The following is a 19,585-nucleotide window of genomic DNA, read 5'->3' as shown; positions in this document are numbered from 1 at the left end:
AGCACACTTTACTAAGTCCTCTAACTTTGCAGTCAGAGCAGAAAAGTAACCATAATCTCCAGGATAAAATAAGCAGCAAATTGTAAGAAGGCATAAGCTGGCACTGGACTTCTGTTGTTGAACCCACAGCAAATGTGAAAAATCAAAAACAAGACTTAAAGGCACCTTCATTGCTCATTCACTGTCTGAATGAACATAGCACTTTTTTTGTCAGCTTGCCAGAATGAGTCATTAGGCCTAAAAATGTCTCACCCTTATGAATCCGATTAGTCATAGCCAGTGGGCGAGCAGATAACTTGAGGCCTGTAAAGGCTGCATCATCGAAGGTCTAACGCATGATGTAGGTTTCCAAACGGATGATAATATGGAACAAGAGTTCGTCCAAACTGAAACCCCAGGTAACTATTCAATTGCTCTGTAACTGTCATGCATAATGTTTTTGTAACTCCTATAACCTATGTTAAATATCTTCTTTCCAATTGCAGCCGGTCAACATTTGGATTTGAACGGGCAGGTGTGAGTACCAAGGAAGACCAGGTAATTCTGTAGACGTTCTATGTGGGATTAAGGGTCTCTAGATAAATCACATCCATGATCCACACCTTTGCTTCTATTACAGGTTTGTCGGACCGAGCAAGTTATAGATTTGAATGGACCGACATGAGTAGAAGCAAAAGGACCAGATAATTATTTGGTAGGTACCCCATCTAGGTTACCTGGCACATTATAATATGACAACATGCTGTAACCAACTGTTAACCATCTTTTCTTTTGTTGCAGGCATCTCAGACAGTACTGGTCATAGATGAGGACGGGCAGACCGGAGTAGCAGCAGAAAGAGCAGGTTATTATTTGCTAGTTTTTCCTTATGGTGCAACTGAGACATTGATACAATCAGGTGCTTTAATACTTTTTTCCTCTTTTACAGATAAATTTGAACAGGCATGCGTGAGTAGAAGCAGAAAGACAAGGTAATAATTTAGCAGATTTTCATTGTGGTGCTGCTAGTACAGTGGAATATGACAACCTACTTTAACCACCTTACCCACCTTTTCTTCTGTTGCTGGCATCTCCGACATCACTACTCATAGAATACAAAAGGCACATGTGAGTAGAAGCAGGAAGATCTTTTTGGTAGATTTGGTAGATTTCACTTATGATGCACAACGTACATTATTATAATATAACAACATTCATCAACCTTTTTTTTGTTATTTTGCAGGCTTCTTGGACAGTGCTAATCATAGGTTATAAAAGGCAGACGTGACTACAAACAGAAAGACCAGGTAATTATATAGTAGTTTTTCCTTGTAGTACATCTGAAACACTGGAACATAAGCATGTGCTGTAACTATTTTTTTTCTTATATTGCAGACATCTTAGACAGTGTTACATCTACAGGCAGGTGTGAGAACAAAATGAAAGGCCCAGGTAATTACTTCCTACATTTTCCAAGAGATAGCTCAGACTTGTCTTGTAGATTGTATTCAATAGCATAAGAACCAACTTTAAATAATGTTCTTCACTTTAAATAATGTTCCTCTTTATTTCGCAGGCTTTGCAGCACAGTAGGCTCAGACTGATTGCCACCAAAATGTTCAAGCGCAAAGCTGTGACTTCTGCAGAGAGCAGTGCTTCACCACAAAGGAAGAAATGCTGTCTTGTGTTCACAGAAGAATGGCTGAAAGAAATTGTGGGGACTAAGACACAGAAGTTACGGAGCAGGGTTTGCGCACAACTGGGAAAGCTATTTCCATACAACCCAGAGGTAGGCCTGATTTGCAAAGTATGTGCAGAAGCAAAGATCGCAGGGGACTTTTCTACTGGGAAGAAATGGAGTGATGGCCAGAAGCTGGACTACTTGAAACGCCATCTATGTGCCAAAGTTCATGAATCAGCATTGGTGACCCTAAGAAATAAAAGTGCTGCTGCCAGGCTGGGTTTTGGAGTGCACACCATGCTGACGGAAACTGCCAGTGACAAAGCAAACAGACTAGAAGTGGTTGAACGGCAAAGATCCCTGCCTGAGGAGATAAAGATTCTCATCAACAATGTGTTGCTAGCAATCAAAATGAACACTTCAATGTTATCTGTTCACGTCGCATTGTATGTGAAGATGCCAGACAGCTGGAGGAGTGAGAACTATGCCTTTGAATTTTTGGAGGCCATCAACAGCGTGATACGCTCCAACTTCATAGCAGAACTTCGCAGTGCTCGGTATCACACATTGATAATTGATGAGAGCACAGATATTTCATTTACAGAAAAAGCTCATCCTCTACTTCAAGTTCCGATCTGTAACATCAACAGAGCACAAAACAGTGTTTGGGGGAATTGTAACTCAGTGCATGCAATGTGGAGGCTATCACTATAGCTGTAAAAGACTTCTACACTGCCAATAAACTGGACCGTATGAAAATGGTCATGTTTACATCAGATGGTGCATCAATGATGCTGGGAAAGAACAATGATGTTGCTATGCGTCTCAAACAATCCATTCCCCATCTAGTTGAGCAGCACTGTGTTGCGCACAGAGAAGATTTGGGAGTTGATGATGCCTGGAAAAAAGTGCCAATGATCAGGGAAATGGAAATATTACTGAGGACTATCTACACTGTGCTCTCCTTCTTACCTGTAAGAAAGTCCAAGCTGGACGAAATTGCTTTGGTCACTGAATGTGAAGCGGTCTCCTTTCGGCCACTCAATGAAGTGCAGTGGCTTTCAAGGCATTTTGCTGTTGGTGCACTCCTGCGTAATTATGAGGTTGCAGTCAAATACTTTGATCACGAAAGAGTTGAGGAGAATGACCTAATTGCTAAATATTGCTACAAAAAACTATCTGACTCAAACTACCATATTTCCTTTGCAGCACTGAATGACATTCTGGGTGAACTTGTATCTTTGTGCAAGTTGTTTCAGAAAAGTTCTTTGACCACTGTTGAAGCTGTACAGTATGCAGGAGCAAAAATTGGCCAAATAAAGGAACAGTACTTGGGCAACACTGTCTTTTGGAGCAACACAGTAAGAGGTCTGATGGCTTTGTCCAGAGAAGATCGAGAATATGATAGTGAGCTGATGTTATCTTTCATTAAACTTCTTTGTCAGCACATGGAAAGAAGGTTTCCAGAAGATGAACTAAAGGAATGGACACGTTTTGATTTCCATGCAGTGACAACACAATCACAGTTTGATTTTGGGACTGAGAATGTACAAGGACTTTTTGAAAAGTATGAGAAGGTCTTGGTCCTGGGTGATTGTGACACACCTGCTGATGTTGTTCAGCAATACAGAAATTATAAATATGTGGTGTCAGAACATGTAAAAAGGCGGATTGTTTAGGATCTTTCAAGACATGGTGAATTTCACTCTGCGGAATGCTGCACAGTATAGTGTTGTATCTCAGCTTGTTTTGTGTCTGGGCAACTTTTCAGGCTTCAAGTGCAGACTGCGAGCGAGGATTCAGCCTCATGAACTCAATCAAGTCTAAATTATGAAACAGACTAGAGGAGAGTCACCTAGATATGCTGGTGAGGACAAAGGCCTACTCTCAAATAGGAAAGGTGACTTAGATTGAGTTTACCGCACTGGAAGAATGTCAAGGACCAGCAAGAGAAGCAAACATGTTGTGTATCTAGTGTCGGCACCTGACTTGTCTAAACACTACGCTGCTCCTCGTACAATCCATGTGTGTCTTGGTTATGAACATTTCTCACCCTGCCTCTTGGCAGGGCCATCATGGCATTCATCAGTAGTACGTGCATCAAATTGTAAATGTTATGGACTTGTACTACTTCCTCTGTTTGATGTACAAAGCCCTCTGCAACACTCAAGAGTATTCAGTAAAGTTTCATAATGGTTCAACCTCCTGATCTCTTCATTCTTTAACTGGGGTGTAGGTGTTACTTAGGTTATGTCCTTGGGGTGTGCCGCTAGATCACAAAACTACTTTAATGCCATATTACATGGACCAGTGTTTGTAAAGATTTTCTTTTTCGCTTTAATTGTAAAACAAAAGTATGAAGTGGCAAATGCCACTGATCTTGGTAGTTGCACGCTGCACTTGCCTAAATGGTCAGTTTCTTGGTACACGTACCCATGGCTGCAGCGCACAGAGACCTTACACTGATGCACACAGTAGAAACAATTAGAGGGGACATTGATTAGGAGGAGGAAAGATGGAGGCTAATGAAGGTTGCTTGTGAACGCAGGGATTCCAGATCCTTTTGGCTTATGGTAAGCAAAAGAAACCAAAAGGGAGTTCCCGCAATTGGCAATAATATCCAGCCCTCAGACTGGTTCCAACACTTCAACTCTCTCTATAGAGTCAAAAGTCAATTCACAACCATCTCTGCCCTTTTACTCCTACATCAGCCGAATACCACCCATTGGGATGGTTTGATCAACCTGCAGACATCTGAGATGCAATAAACAACATAGTACGTTTGAAAGCTACTGGCCCGATGGCATTCCTGGTGATCTTTTTCTCCATGACGTCAACAAATGGGCTGAGTACATCCTCCTTTTATCCAATGCAATTGCTAGAGGAGCCCCTATTCCCGAGTCATGGAGGGGTGCTGAGGTAATACCCATTTACAAGAAAGGCGATAGGTCCCTACCCGCCAACTATAGGCCCATAAGCCTTATTGATACAGTGCAAAAGGTATTTTTTCGTGCCCTACTGTCAAAAATCCACGACTGGATCTCTGAGAACGACAACATATCACCATTCCAGGCTGGCTTCAGGTACAAAACAAGTTCCATAGATCAGGGGTTCAGATTTCTGCTTCTGTATTAGAAGGTTGTAGTGATAGGGAAGGGGAGTCTCTGCGTAGCCTTCATAGATCTCAAAACTGCATTCAATGTGGTCCCTAGAGGTAAACTCTGGGAAGTCCTCAATGAGATGGGTATACCTCCAGGGCCCCTGACCATAATCATTCGATTACACGAGGCCAACTGTGCAAAAGTACGCTGGGGGAATCAGGGTGATATCAACAATCCGATCATGGTATTTAGGGGCGTTCGTCAGGTTTGTGTACTAGCTCCAACTCTCTTCTCCCTTTATTTGAAACTGGTCATCCAACACCTCACCTTGCAGCCCTCTGACGCACCAGCCCTAGGCAAGGAAAAGATCGCAACACTTCTGTTTGCAGATGACACCCAGATAGTATCCAAAACCCTGATGGGCCTCCAATCCTCGCTGAATCGATTTGACGATTTCTGCTTCAAGAGAGGCTTAGAAATAAACACTTCTAAAACCAAGTTCATGGTTATCAACCCACACAGGCTATATAGGGGGAGCCTTTCCCTAGGTGGGTCTATATTAGAAGAGTCAACCGCCCATGTCTTCTTTGTATGCCCATTCTACACTCACCTACGCAGGAAATGGCTAACGCCAACCTGCAAACAGCTTGGGACCCGAGGTCAAGCTGCAGCCTTCAGGATCTTAAAATCACACTCTAGTCTGCTCATTGCCATTGCAGTTGCCAAATTCCTTGGAAGAATATGGTGCATTAGAAGGAAACTGGCCAAGACTGCCTAGCTCCTATGTCCCCGCAGTCTTATTTGTACTTTCCAGCCCCAATACTGTACCTTGGAACTGTGTTTTGCCGGATTCCTCTTCGATAGTATTGCTTTTGTGCATTATTTTATTTATTTATTTTAAGCAAATTTCTATTTTATTATTTTTAATGGATTATTTATTGTGGCTCTACGTGACGTTTATGGCACTGGATGCCGAAATAAAGCTTTATGATTGACTGGTAATATGATTAAAAATGTTATTGTTATTCCCCTCTTGCCATGACCCCCTACCTCGTGTGACCCATTATTCCAACTCTGAGAGTGTGGTTTCATGACCTCTCAAACCACGGCTACTTGCAATTTCCGAATGGTCTCAGCTTTGGCTGCATATCGGAATCATTAGCCAGCTGTGATCATAGAAAGTAGGGGTGAACTTTCCAAAAAAAAAGAAAGAAAGGGAATTCGAGCTTTTGGTGGTTGGTGAGAAAAACTATGTGAGGAACTATTGATATAATATTGTGAAAGTGAATTCATGTAGGAAAGTAATGATTTACTATTCTTATCTCCACACTGGCATCCCTTGAATATAAATATATGGCCATGGTACATGGAAGTGGAGATAAGTATGACAAGTCTATTCTTATCAATGTATATTTACTCTCATGATAATTTGGTAGTCGTTATGTTGGACACAACATTATGGCAGGCCGATATTTAAAGGTCAATATGGTTGGATTGACCTGCCCTACTTTTAGGTAAAACAGTAAAGTATATTTTATGTATCTGCTCAGCTCTCCTGCATTGACCAGTATTTGCATTTCAAAATCTGTATTAGGGAGAGAATGCAGTGGGTGAGGTGCTTGGCCTGGATCTATTCTGGAGCCAGTCTCTGGAAGACAAGGGCAGAACCAGACATGTTGCTCCAAGTTGGCTCAAGCTTTCCGTGGCTGCCCACCTGTAGAGAGTACAGATGTTGCTTGAGTTAGGTCTCTTGCCCCCTGAAGCTGTTACAGAATTCCTTGAGAGCTGACCCATGGTGAGGCACGGCAAGATGCTAGAGAATCATATCTACTGACACCTCAGCCTCTTTTCTTGGCTCAGACACCGACTTGTCAGAGCCCAAAAACACTTTTGGACAGTTTAATGACAACTCCGGGCATTTCCTAAATTTAAAAAAAATATATATTTGTGGTTTGAAACTTTGAATTCCACGGAGTTGATATCTCTGCATCTTTTGGTTTTTCCACAGGTGGGTCTGTGAGAGAGAAGCGCTCTTCGTCCGGGCCTGTTGATGTGGAGTCGTCAGGCGAGACACCATCGAGGTGGCTACGCTGCTTTTCTAGGACTGTGGTGAAGAACCTGGCTTGTGGCGCAGTTACCGCCACCTGCATGGCCATGTGCTGGGCATCCATGATACACTTGGCCCGCCTCTCCCTGCGCAGCCTGGATGCACCTTTTTTCACAGCATGGTTTGCAACCAACTGGAACTGCCTCTTCTTCCCAGCCTTCTATGTTGGCCATGTCTACAGTGCACAACCACGGGAGCCCCCTTTGAAATACTTCAGGTGAGACTGCCATCCCACCATGCACAAGACTCCTGAGGAAGATAGGAAGACTTCAAAATGAAATGCTCGAAAGTTGGTAGTTGGGATTAAAGATTAAACTGGGAAATAAGATACATTAGAACTGGCGGGAGAAGTAGTGCACGATTTGAGCTGGTGATTTCAGGCGGGCCCACAAGCACTCATATTTGGGGACCGGCGCTTATTTTTTGTCATCTGACAAAAAATAGAAGGAAAGTAAGGATAAAAAAGAGCCTGAACGAATGAGTTAAATGGATAGAATGTGTCTACTGGTGGATGAAAGAGGCATGAGGTGGAATCAAGATTACATAGCCTTGATACTTGGCAACCCAGGCATTCAATATCATCAGCCGTGGGCTTCGGGGTCAAACTTTAGCACTGAGGAGAAGTGCACCGTGGCAGAGGGTTGATACTCGGTGAACAAGGAGAAGTAACATAAGGCAGATGAGACGTATGGGATTAAGGGAGTATAGACTTTGAGAGAGAGTGGAAGCAATGGAAAGAGAAAGGGTGCACTGGGAGGAGAGACATTGTCAATATGTTTGGAAGCCCTGGGAGAGACTGGGATGAAACTTAGGGAAATGAGAGACATTGGGAGGCAGGAGTGTAGATGTGCCATGAGGATAACATGAGGGACTGGGAGAGAAGGTGAAACCCTGGGAAGGTAATTCCTTGAGCTGATAAGGGGGTGATGGTGGGTGTGACTACAGGTGTGTGGATAGCAACTCTAAAAGGGAGAGTTTTTTTTTTAAGGGGATGGTAGGAGCTATTGAGAGGGAGAGTTCGTGAGTGGATGTATTGTGGGGTAAGAGGAGGTACCAGAAGAGACGGTGGAGGGGCATATGAACAGAGGAGTTAAAATGATTTGAGAAGAGTAGGGGGGAAGATGATGGTGACTGAACAATAGAAAGAGTACAGTGGTTTAGATAAATGAAAGCTCTTGAAAGGTGGTGCCTGGAACTATAAGAACTTTGACTCCTCTAAGCTGTGGTCCTAGGCATCCTTTTCTGACAAGGGCAGTTGGTATCTACCTTCATCTAACAGAACCTGATTTTGGTTTCAGTGGTCCTTTGAACTCCCCTGCCCTATCCTCTCACCCATGTTTCTGCTAGACCTCTGATCACCCCGTGTGGTGAGTGACAGAGAGATGGAGGTATATCACAGATCCTCAGCAAGATGGTCTGGGAAGACTACAATGTGAGAAATAGTGAGGGTATCTCATGCTGTAGCATTGCGGCTGGATTTGGGAGAAGGAGTATGTATATGTGCTTATTTAATCATATGTAAATCAGGAGGAAGCTGTCTCCAAGAGAGTCTTAAAAGACAACAGCGACCTTCTTTGTTGAGTTCCAGCTCCACACAATTATCAGAGAGATCCTGGGCAAATCTAAGTATGGCTGCAATGTTGGCTATTAAAAGAGTGCTGCAGACTAACAGAGATACATTTATTGTTTGTTGTTATTGTTAATTAGGATTTGTATAGCGCACAATTTAATATTAGTTTGACATCTCAGTATGTTCAGTAGTCAGTGTTATGACATTACAAACATTTCCTTCCTAGATTGGAGTCTGAGTTACTTTTGTTGAGATTTGGGTGATTGTGGAAGTTTTAAAGAGTTGTGTTTTACGGCTGGAGAGAACAGAAGGCTGAATGAATTGCCTACGTATTTGCTCAGTTGGTACAGTTGCTCACTGCAAAATCTATGTTTGTTAGATGGCTTATGGTAGTAAGTGCACTTGGTTTGCTTGATTTCTGTTTAATTTGTGATTGTGTTGAGTGTAGTTTCCTCAAGTAGAAGGAAGCATGCACCATAGCGCAAGCTGGCTTCTTCTGAAACTCTCTGTCCTCCTAACTGCTATGCAAACAGTTTGGAGACTGCAGATGTCATGCGGCTTTTACGATTTGGATCCCCATATATTAATTCCATAAGCAATAAGTGATGCATCTGCATAAGCTGTCTATGTGCACAAACACTCATTGTCACATTACAGTGGGGATAGAGCCCATCCATTGCTCACTATTGGTTTGCTTTAATGTCACTCGCTTCTTACTCATTAGCTTATGTGGCCTTTCATTTTCTAGTGTTTGTCCCTCCCCTAGAGCATGTCCTCATTACTTGTGTCCTTCCACTGCTCACTTCCCAGGCACTAATTCTTTTCGTTAAGCCCTCAATGAGAGTGTATGTCTGTTTCCAGCTGTCTCCTCCTCTGCTGCGCTCCATTTTGCTCTCTCGTGTGCGTTTTCACTGTCCACTGTTTGTTGAGCTCACCTATGTGCTTCTCTTCCTTCCGCCCTTCATGTTGCTTCTGCACTGACCCTCTCTCTGTGTTGCTTCGTCCCATGTGCTACTTTCTTCAATTGCACCCTCCATGTTGCTTCCTAGACCTACTTTACAAAAATGAACTTTTTCTACTTTTTTTTCATTTATGAATCTAACTCGGAACTCACCAATGTCATTTTACTGGTGCGTGCATGCATATTCCACGCACCACCATAGTATTGTTTTATTTCCTGCTCTTTAGCAATGATAGCTCTGGGGAGGCATTTCAGCATCGCTAAAAACCATTGGCAGCCGGCAGGTCCCAAAGATGAGACCTATTGACTTTGAGTGTTTGTTTTCTGTGGCATCATAAGCCCTCAGGTGTTTGCGGGGTGTAAAAAAAAGTCCAATATAAATGCAATATAAATATGTGTGTCGAGCACTAGTTGTGCACAGTCAAACTGTGGGAGTGAATAAGCCGGATCTCTGTAACCGGCTTTCAAAGAATTGATTTATCCCAGGATAATAGCATTCAGTACAGGTTGTTAAGCCACTCTAATCGCCCAGCTCACTTTCACTAAGGCTTACAATACCTTTGCCTTTCTAGAGGATTTTTAGTGCTCAGAAGGGCAACCTGCTCAGAGAAGGATAACTTAACATAACAAATGTAGCATAACATAACATGTATTTGTGAAGTGTTACCCAACTAATTGCTACTTAATGTGTCTGGTTGATATATTTCCCATGGCTCTTTTTTTTCTTTATTTTACTTAAGTTAGGGTGAAGGTAAAAGGTATGCAAAACCGCAAAGCTCAAGGGGTACACATATTAATGATTCAGTATATTCTTGGGGCACAGGGCAGATGATCAAGTGAAAGTGGTGATGCTTAGGGCAGAGCCATTGCGTTGGTGGCAGGCACAGCCACAGTTAATTGAATTAGATGTTGCCTAGCCAAGAGCGTCTAGAACCCAAACATCTCCTCATAGGTCTATTCTGCCTCTAGTCTGCGGTGAAAACCTCTGAACCATGTGGGACCTAATCTGGGCAACCTACAAAGCTGCAAGGCCCTTCCAATGGCATACTATGAGCTAAGTACATAGCAATGAATATAACAGTGAGCGGGTAGGTTTTGTGATCCTTCCCGAATCGTTGTAGAGGAATTAAGTCTGAGCTATCAAGGTAGTTTATGCCGGAGTTTAGAGTGTAGATGGTGGAGGCTTGTCTTCTTGACCATTCCATCTTTCTTTCTGTATCTCTAGCCCATCAAAGGATGATGTGATGACATGAATGTGGTGCGAAGGCTACAGGATTGTGGAGTTTGCCACCAGGTTAGCCTGTTGATGCTGAATACCGTTCTGTGGTGAACATACAGCTTTTATTCTCTGGTCTTAATTCTTCTAAGAAAGAAGCCCATATCCAGTTTACAACCACACTTCCTTTATAGGATCCTGAATAGACAAAAGCATGCTTTCGAAGCCATAGTGACATTTTTTGCTGCTAAGATCTTTCACACCCAGAAGATCTTTCAAGGAACTCTACAATAGGATTTTTAATTTGTTTTTTATTTTTATTTATTTATTTTAACCGGGTAGGGTAGCCTTTGGACAAGAAATGTTGTTCTTAGCAACAGAACTTTACCTGTAGCCTTTGCAAAAAGCGTACTTAAACAGCATCCACCATCTTTAGCTACAGAAGGTGGCTAATGTCTTTCCCCTGAGGACCTTAGCCTGCACTTGAAAAAATACCTTCTTATGTGTCTTTTAAACCAGAGAACACTTCCTAGCTGAAAGCACAACCTGTGTCTTTCCCTTGTCATTTCTCTCAACATGTGTGATGCCAGGGAGAACAAGCATTTGCAATGCAATTGGTCTTGCATTTGCTCGAGTTAGAGCTATTAGCGTTGTAAACTCCTAACTGGACTTAACTTGCCACATAAATTGAAATTAAAAAACAAGCGCGATTGCGCTTTGTAAAACCCAGTGTGATTGCGCTGAAATCAAAACCCAAAAAACTGAGCGCAATTGCGCTATGTAAAACCCAGTGCGATCGGGCTGCGTGGGAAATAAAAAGATAAAGTATTGCAGAAACCAGGCTGAAAACATGGAACCTCGTATGTTTTCAATATTTGGCTGGTGCGGTCGAGGAGGGCTAAACACTGGAAAAGGCATGACGTGTGTATGCCTTTCACTAGTAAAATCAAGCGGATTTTAAAAGGCAAGCCCTCGAACTAATGAAAGTGACAGCCATGACATGGGTGTGGCTAAAAGCCCAAAGAGAAATTACAACAGGGATGGAGAGCTTTTGTGCTCGACCCTAAAAAGGACACTTCTTTCGGGCGTTCAAAAAGTTCAAAGAAGTTTGTTTAGTCACTCATAAAATCATAGATTCTTTCCTGCAAGGATAATGACACGAATTGGAGTCCTTTTCAAATCTATGTATGTGGTTTAAACTCGATCTGTAAGCTCTTAAGATCTTCAACATAACAAGAACGTTTATATTTGCTGACTGGATAAACACATTGTTCACGCTCTAACAAATTCATCATCTTAATCAGATTATTACAGGCATAATATAGCTTCTAAACTACAGACAAACGTGTTTCGCTCACTTTTGGACCTCTCCCATGCTTGTTATAGAGTATAGTACATTGAGTCCTCAACTGGAAAACTACTGATGTGATTGCAGTACATAAACTAATTAATAGCTGAATGCAACTGTCATCTTCTGCAGGCCCTTTCCTCTATGTTCTGAATAGAAAGAAGAGGGATACAGACTATACTAACTGGCTACTGACAGCCCAAAATCCTAAAACTTTTTAAAATAACAAATACATTGACTGAAAGAGTACAAAACATACACGCTTGGAGAATCGCCGCTGGAGGATAGAAAGTGCTCATTTTCTTCTTGTTCTGCACCTGATGTGTTTGGGTGACGCGAGGATCTGTTTTTTGATTATTTGCCACCACCAGTACACATTGGTAAGCGTTTTTGGTGCCTCTCGATGAGGCATATTTACAAGGAACTGGTGCATCGGCTCTGATGCGCCAGTTTCCTTGTGTCGCCCTGTGCCCCCCTACCAACACCATGGTAGCGCTGTCTTTACAATGCAGGACACCATGGCGCACATTCACACAATTACATCAGAATTCTTGATGCTATTGTGGTACTTTGCAGGACTAGCACCAAAAATGTTGGTGCTAGTCCAGCAAAGCACAGGGAGGCCCATAGGCTAATGCACTAGCATCAATTTAACACCTGCCCTGAGCAGGCATTAAAAAATGATGCTAGAATGGTGCATTGAAATCTTGTAATTTTCACTGTGACATTATTTTGGGCCTCCCTGGGGGGGGGAACACACCCTTGCATACAATATATCTGGCGCAAGTATAATGTGCCGCAAGGGGTTACAAAGTGGAGCAATGCTTGCAATGCACCACTTTGTAAATATGGTGCAGGGTGGAGTACTGGTAAGCGCCACCTTAGCGTCACAAAAATGACGCTAAGGTGGCACTAGGGGCTTGTAAATATGCCCCTATGGCTGCAAAAACTGCAACACTGAGTTCCTCTGCAGTTGCGTGTTCGAGAACAGTAAGTCATACTTTCTTTAGTGTTGTCTTAAATTCCTCAGCTTCCACGCCCTACTGGAGCTGCCTTGGTGTGATTCAGTGATGCTGAATAACTTGATTTTCGAGGTATGCCTGAAGGTTTGTCACTGAAAGGGTGAAACATTGTCTATCTTACTCTGCTTCAGAATCACGTGAGTTGCTGTGATCTTTTTCTATTCGTGGATCTCTTAATCTCCTGGGGTACTCGGGACTAGCTTGACCTCGGGGTGCTATGAGTGTTTCTCAATGAATTAAAATAAGTGTCCCAATCAGGGGCATTGCAGTAGTATGCACTGAGCTTGACCCTGGTTTAATCACTTAGCTCCCTGGAGATACCAAACAAATGCCAATTTCCATTTTTCGTCATTCGACACAAGAAGCACTAGGTGACTTTACCTTCTATTAGCTGATATATGCGTGGATAAGATACCCTTTCATGTAGTCTTACCTAGGTTTTTTCAAGGCCATTGTGTGCCAGCTGACCAGTTCTCAATGCTAATGATCTGTGGGCTGCCATCTGCTACTGCTTCTTGTACCTGCTCAGCAATGCATAAGGTTTTTAGGAGGGCCCCATCTTTTACCATGCATAACTGCACCTACGTCTCAGCAACCTCTACTGATTTCACACTCAGTAGCAGGAACAGGGCATCATGAGAGGTAGTCTGTATAGTTGGCCTTTCCTAGTAGGTATTCCTTCACAAGCTGATAATCCTGGGATTGCAACACTCACTTTTCCATACAGGATGTACGGTGAAGCGCTTGAATATCTATGTTACAGGCCTGTAATAGTCCTCACTTGGAATAAGTGTCCATAAAGATGGTTATCAAAATGACGACCATGACATGGTTTTTGCTTCTTCAACGTGGAAATGGAGCTGTTCTGTTACAGTTAGCAAGAGAGTGGCTTACGGTTTAGATAAGTGGTTCCCTTGGGAGTCTTTGTGGAAGAAGACTGCCCCTAGTCCAGAGAGCCTGGCATCAACTATGAGCACTGATGTTCTTATAGTGCCAAAGTAGGCCTTGAAAGTGTTCTTGCCTTACACGCATCTTCATGGCCGCTCTCCATCACCCAACCGGTTCTTTCTTTAATGAGTTTCCTTAGTGGTATAGCCGCGGTCAGAAACGGAAAACCGGCGGTCTCCCGCCGGTTTTCCGCTGCCCTGAGGAATCCTCCATGGCGGCGCAGCTTGCTGCGCCGCCATGGGGATTCCGACCCCCTCACCGCCATCCTGTTCCTGGCGGTCGTGACCGCCAGGAACAGGATGGCGGTGAGGGGTGTCCTGGGGCCCCAAGGGGGCCCCTGCAGTGCCCATGCCAATGGCATGGGCACTGCAGGGGCCCCCGTAAGAGGGCCCCTAAAAGATTTTCAGTGTCTGCATTGCAGACAATGAAAATCGCAACGGGTGCTACTGCACCCGTCGCACCCTTCCCACTCCGCCGGCTCCATTCGGAGCCGGCTTCCTCGTGGGAAGGGGTTTCCCCCTGGGCTGGCGGGCAGCCTTCTTGCGGTCGCCCGCCAGCCCAGCGGGAAACACAGAATAACCGCGGCGGTCTTCTGACCGCGTAGCGGTATTCTGTTGGGGGAACTTTGGCGGGCGGCCTCCGCCGCCCGCCAAAGTTAGAATCACCCCCCTAGTTTCTTGCAGACTGTGTCCAACAATAGGATGCCCCTCTTCACCAACATAGGAGGTTCTCCTCCACACCGCAAAGTTTGCCAAGCAAGCAATGCAACAGCTTAGGTTGTAGAGTGCCCCGAATAAGGCTGAGCTGGTGACCACCATAAGTTTTGGCCTTTTGTCATCCGCAGTAAATAGGCAGATAAAGGCTAGAGTGGTCATTTCTTTATTGACCCTTGATCTTCCTTGGTAGTCTGTTGCAGAGATTCCCATACCTAGCTATGAGTAAAACACTACCCTTGTGCCACTGACAGCTACTCTCTTCAGTGCTTCAATGGTCAGGTGACTCTGCTACTCCTTGCACATGGAAACATGCACAGTTGGTAACCTGGAAATGATTGCCTTCTGGTTCCACAGTTAAATCCACTTTGAGGTTCAGAATGTCCTTGGTGAGTGGCTGATGCTCCAGACAATTTCTAATCAGCTCAGGGGCTTTGGCGGTCTATACTTCTGATGACTGTCAGCCAAGGAGTCTTTGATCCTTGGAACTGCTGCTATCCAGAGGTCCTGATGATTGAGCCTTTGCCCGGACTCAATGTCTTTTTCTCTAATAGGGGCTTTTGGGTCTCTGCTACTTGCCCCAGATTCACTTCGAGTTAAGGCACCTGAATAGACAATACCCATATTCTCTATACATGAAAAAGAAGAGTAATCGTTTGGTCTTTTTTCAGCTTGTTTTCTGTCTGAAATCTTCGGTTTCTTTGCCCCTCAGGGCCCCTGTGCCTTATTAATCCTCTGAGGCAGGCTTACATCCCTGCTCTGGGATGGTGACTGTTTAATGGCAGTCTGAAGAGACTGTACACTCTGAGGTTCTTTACGTCTTCATTGAAGATATGTATCCCACCTCTTCTCACAGTTCAGCACCTATTTAGTGAGTCCTTCCTGTCACTGGTCTTAGGGTTATATGGAAAGGCTTTATGAAATGATGCAGCTGCACCTGGAAGTGGGATAATGTAAAACCGTTGTTTGTGTGGGATGTTATGAAAGCATTGGCTCTACAGGAGGGTTTAACAGTTCTCGTTCTGTGGAATGGTGTAAGGTGTTGGGTCTATGAGAGGGTGTAATAGTGCAGGACCTTTGCGGTTGTGTAAGATAAACTGGTATGTGATTGGTCAAAAGCCCCTTTCAAGAAAGTAAATATGATGGTTCTCTGGGCTACTGCAAGAGTTCTGGGTTTGTTAAAAGCTATAATGATGCTGGTTCTGTGAAATGGTTAGGGGTGCCAGGCCTACAGGACAATGTGTGGTTGAGCTGTTGAGTTTTTGGCTTGTAACCAATGCGTTTGATTGTTGATACCTGCTTTATTCCTTTACCAAATTGTATTAGCCCATGCATAGTGTATTGTATGATATTGGCATTTATGTAGTGCCTTCCTACCCTATGGAATGCCTGAAACACCTCTGGATTGTTAGGCAAATAGCTAATCTGTATGTATCATTTATTTGGTTTGCATCAGTTTCCTGGGTGCCTTTTGACAGCATGGTGAAAGACTGTTGGTCATACTTTGCCTAGATGGGAACAGTTTGGGTGCAGGTTGTTAATCTCAATAGAGCTATAGGGTGCATAGCTATAGGCTGTTGTGGAGACTGTGAGAAGAGACACAGCCACACATATAACTATTTACAGTGCAGGGGGGGCAGTTTAACTCATCAGACATTTCTCTGTAGGCTAAAGCCTTTGGAGGTCGGTTTTGGAAGGTCCAGGGTTGCTGCTGGCACCTCTGGCACTCTCACCAGCTAACTAGGTTGATCCTAGCAGGCACAGATTGGTATGAGAAGAGAGAGAGCGAGAGAGAGAGAGAGAGAGAGCGAGAGAGAGGGAAAAAAAAGCGAGGGAGGCAAGGGGCAGGGCTAGTTTGGACACTTTTGTTAGGACTGGTTTTAGTTTCCAGTCCGGCCCTGACTACGTATCATTTATGCGCGGGTAGTGTTATAAATATAGGTGCCAGCTGGTGAAGTTGACATGGTCAGTAACATTGAATTTAAATGAGCTACATGCAGCAGTGTTAAGTCAAGAACCCACCATTTTCAGACGATTAGCATGCTACACCATGGGAGGGTGCATAGTTTGAAGAGTGCTGTGTTTGTGTGAACCAATGTGGGAAGCATTTTGGTGTTGTGCGTGAGTGAGAAGAGAGAGCTCTTATCTTGTTTTGGGGCAAAAGACCTAGCAGTGTGATTTAGAAGGAGGTTTGAGAGACAGGTAAATAAATTACAATTGTAACTAGCTAGAGGGTAAGGTTTACTCTGCAGATCCTGTCGTAGTTGGACTCTCGCTCCTAGCAAGACTGATGGTTTAGGGACTAGGCCAATCCTACAACAGGTGAAAACTGTCGGCCCAACCCTCCCGGCTCACAAGCGATACCTCACCAAAAACCCAAACAGTAAAAGGTGATTTCTGGCAGCCTTTGCGCATGGACTCTAGAATGCGACACCTTTTCTCATGTTAGCAATAAGTCTCAGTCACAGACAGGCAAGAAAGAAGATGCAGGATAGTTTTCAATAGGTTTATTGAAAAGATTGCGAACTACGGTAAAATGCATGAGCTGCAATGATTAGGATAACTGATCATAAAAGAAGCATGATTATGAGGAAGAGAGTCGTGAGTACAAAGACCCCCACCATCTTACAATAAACATGAGATGTAAAAACCCTAGTGCAGAGAACCTGGGCCCTCATTACAACCCTGGCGGTCGGTGGAGAAGTGGCGGTAACACCGCAAACAGGCGGGCAGTAAAAAAAAATGAAATTACAAGCATGGCGGTGACCGCCATTCAAAACCACCACTTCTCCACTCCGACCGCCAGGGTGGTAATGACCGCTGGGCTGGAGACTTTGGTCTCCAGCCCGGCGGCTTTCACTACACCGCCGACGGTATCACGACCCCACATACCGCCATGGATTTCGTGGGGTTCTGTACCACCACGAAATCCATGGTGGTAGGCACTATCAGTGCCAGGGAATACATTCCCTGGCACTGATAGGGGTCTCCTCCACGCCCCGCCCCTCATTACAACCCTGGCGGTCGGTGGAGAAGTGGCGGGTATACCGCAAACAGGTGGGCAGTAAAAAAAATGAAATTACAAGCATGGCGGTAACCGCCATGCAAAACCGCCACTTCTCCACTCCGACCGGCAGGGTGGTAATGACTGCTGGGCTGGAGACTTTGGTCTCCAGCCCGGCAGCTGTCACGACGCCACCAGTGGTATCATTACTGTAGGAGGCTGGCCTGGCTTGTAGTGGGTACCAAGGGGTACTTACACTTTGTACCAGGTCCAGTTATCCCTTACTAGTGTAGAAGAGGTGTCTAGCAGCTTAGGCTGATAGAAAAGGTAGCTTAGCAGAGCAGCTATGGCTGAACTAGGAGACATGCAAAGCTCCTACTATACCACTGGTGTCATATGCACAATATCATAAGAAAACACAATACACAAATATACTAAAAAAAAGGTACTTTATTTTTATGACAATATGCCAAAAGTATCTCAGTGAGTACCCTCAGTATGAGGATAGCAAATATACACAAGACATATGTACACAATACCAAAAATATGCAGTAATAGCAATAGAAAGCAATGCAAGCAATGTACAGTCACAATAGATTGCAATGAGAGCACATAGGTATAGGGGCAACACAAACCATATACTCCAAAAGTGGAATGCGAATAACGTATGGACCTCAAACCTATGTGAGCTTGTAGAGGGTCGCTGGGACTGTAAGAAAACAGTGAGGGTTAGAAAAAGAGCCCACCCCAAGACCCTGAAAAGTAGGTGTAAAGTGCACCTAAGTTCCCCAGAGAGCACAGAAGTCGTGATAGGGGAATTCTGCAAGGAAGACCAACACCAGCAATGCAACAAAGATGGATTTCCGGATGAGAGTACCTGTAGAACAAGGGGACCAAGTCCAAGTGTCGCGACAAAGTCGAGATTGGGCAGATGCCCAGGAAATGCCAGCTGAGGATGCAAAGAAGCTGCCACCGGATGGTAGAAGCTGTGGATTCTGCAAGAACGAAGAGGACTAGGAACTTCCACTTTGGAGGATGGATGTCCCACGTCGTGAAGAAGCTTGCAGAGGTGTTCCCACGCAGAAAGACCGCAAACAAGCCTTGCTAGCTGCAAGGGTCGCGGTTAGGGTTTTTGGATGCTGCTCAGGAGGGACCAGGATGTCGCCACTTGCGTGAGGAGACAGAGGGGGCGTCCAGCAAGACAAGGAGCCCACTCAGAAGCAGGCAGCACCCGCAGAAGTGCCGGAACAGGCACTACGAAGAGGAGTGAACCGGAGCTCACCCGAAGTCACAAAAGGAGATCCCACGATGCCGGAGGACAACTCAGAAGGTTGTGCACTGCAGGTTAGAGTGTCGGGGACCCAGGCTTGGCTGTGCACAAAGGAAATCCTGGAAGAGTGCACAGGAGTCGGAGCAGCTGCAAATCATACGGTACCCAGCAATGCAGTCTAGCGTGGTGAGGCAAGGACTTACCTCCACCAAACTTGGACTGAAGAGTCACTGGACTGGGGGAGTCACTTGGACAGAGTTGCTGAGTTCCAGGGACCACGCTCGTCGTGCTGAGAGGGGACCCAGAGGACCGGTGATGCAGTCTTTTGTTGCCTGCGGTTGCAAGGGGAAGATTCCGTCGACCCACGGGAGATTTCTTCGGAGCTTCTAGTGCAGAGAGGAGGCAGACTACCCCCACAGCATGCACCACCAGGAAAACAGTCGAGAAGGTGGCAGGATCAGCGATACAAGGTTGCAGTAGTAGTCTTTGCTACTTTGTTGCGGTTTTGCAGGAGTCCTGAGCAGTCAGCGGTCGATTCCGTGGCAGAAGGTGAAGAGAGAGATGTAGGGGAGCTCTGATGAGCTCTTGCATTCGTTATCTAAAGAATTCCCCAAAGCAGAGACCCTAAATAGCCAGAAAAGGAGGTTTGGCTACTTAGGAAGGAG

General features: G+C 44.6%; 2 protein-coding genes and 1 long non-coding RNA gene across 5 annotated transcripts in view; all 3 read left to right on the top strand.

Moving 5' to 3' along the window:
* The window catches only part of LOC138259916 (solute carrier family 35 member F3-like), a 177,314-nt gene that overhangs the window by 110,715 nt on the left and 47,014 nt on the right, over window positions 1-19,585 (top strand). For all 3 annotated transcript variants that reach the window (XM_069207898.1, XM_069207897.1, XM_069207899.1), the window contains one exon: window positions 6,770-7,085. In XM_069207898.1, coding sequence (XP_069063999.1) covers window positions 6,770-7,085 — 316 coding nt within the window. The remainder of the gene's footprint in view (window positions 1-6,769; window positions 7,086-19,585) is intronic.
* LOC138258711 (uncharacterized) lies at window positions 780-1,286 on the top strand. The gene is made up of 4 exons (XR_011198517.1): window positions 780-844; window positions 929-971; window positions 1,092-1,107; window positions 1,223-1,286. It is a non-coding gene; the product is annotated as an uncharacterized lncRNA (long non-coding RNA).
* On the top strand, window positions 1,376-3,679 carry LOC138258710 (E3 SUMO-protein ligase KIAA1586-like). Its single transcript, XM_069205999.1, has 2 exons — window positions 1,376-1,431; window positions 1,556-3,679. Exon 2 carries the CDS (start codon window positions 2,413-2,415, stop codon window positions 3,337-3,339), a length of 927 nt encoding a protein of 308 aa, XP_069062100.1. The 5' UTR covers window positions 1,376-1,431; window positions 1,556-2,412; the 3' UTR covers window positions 3,340-3,679.

The sequence above is a fragment of the Pleurodeles waltl genome, chromosome 9 (assembly GCF_031143425.1).
Source record: "Pleurodeles waltl isolate 20211129_DDA chromosome 9, aPleWal1.hap1.20221129, whole genome shotgun sequence".
NCBI classification, from domain to species: domain Eukaryota; kingdom Metazoa; phylum Chordata; class Amphibia; order Caudata; family Salamandridae; genus Pleurodeles; species Pleurodeles waltl.
Note: the sequence above shows the minus strand (reverse complement) of the source record. Positions and strands in the feature narration are given on the sequence as shown.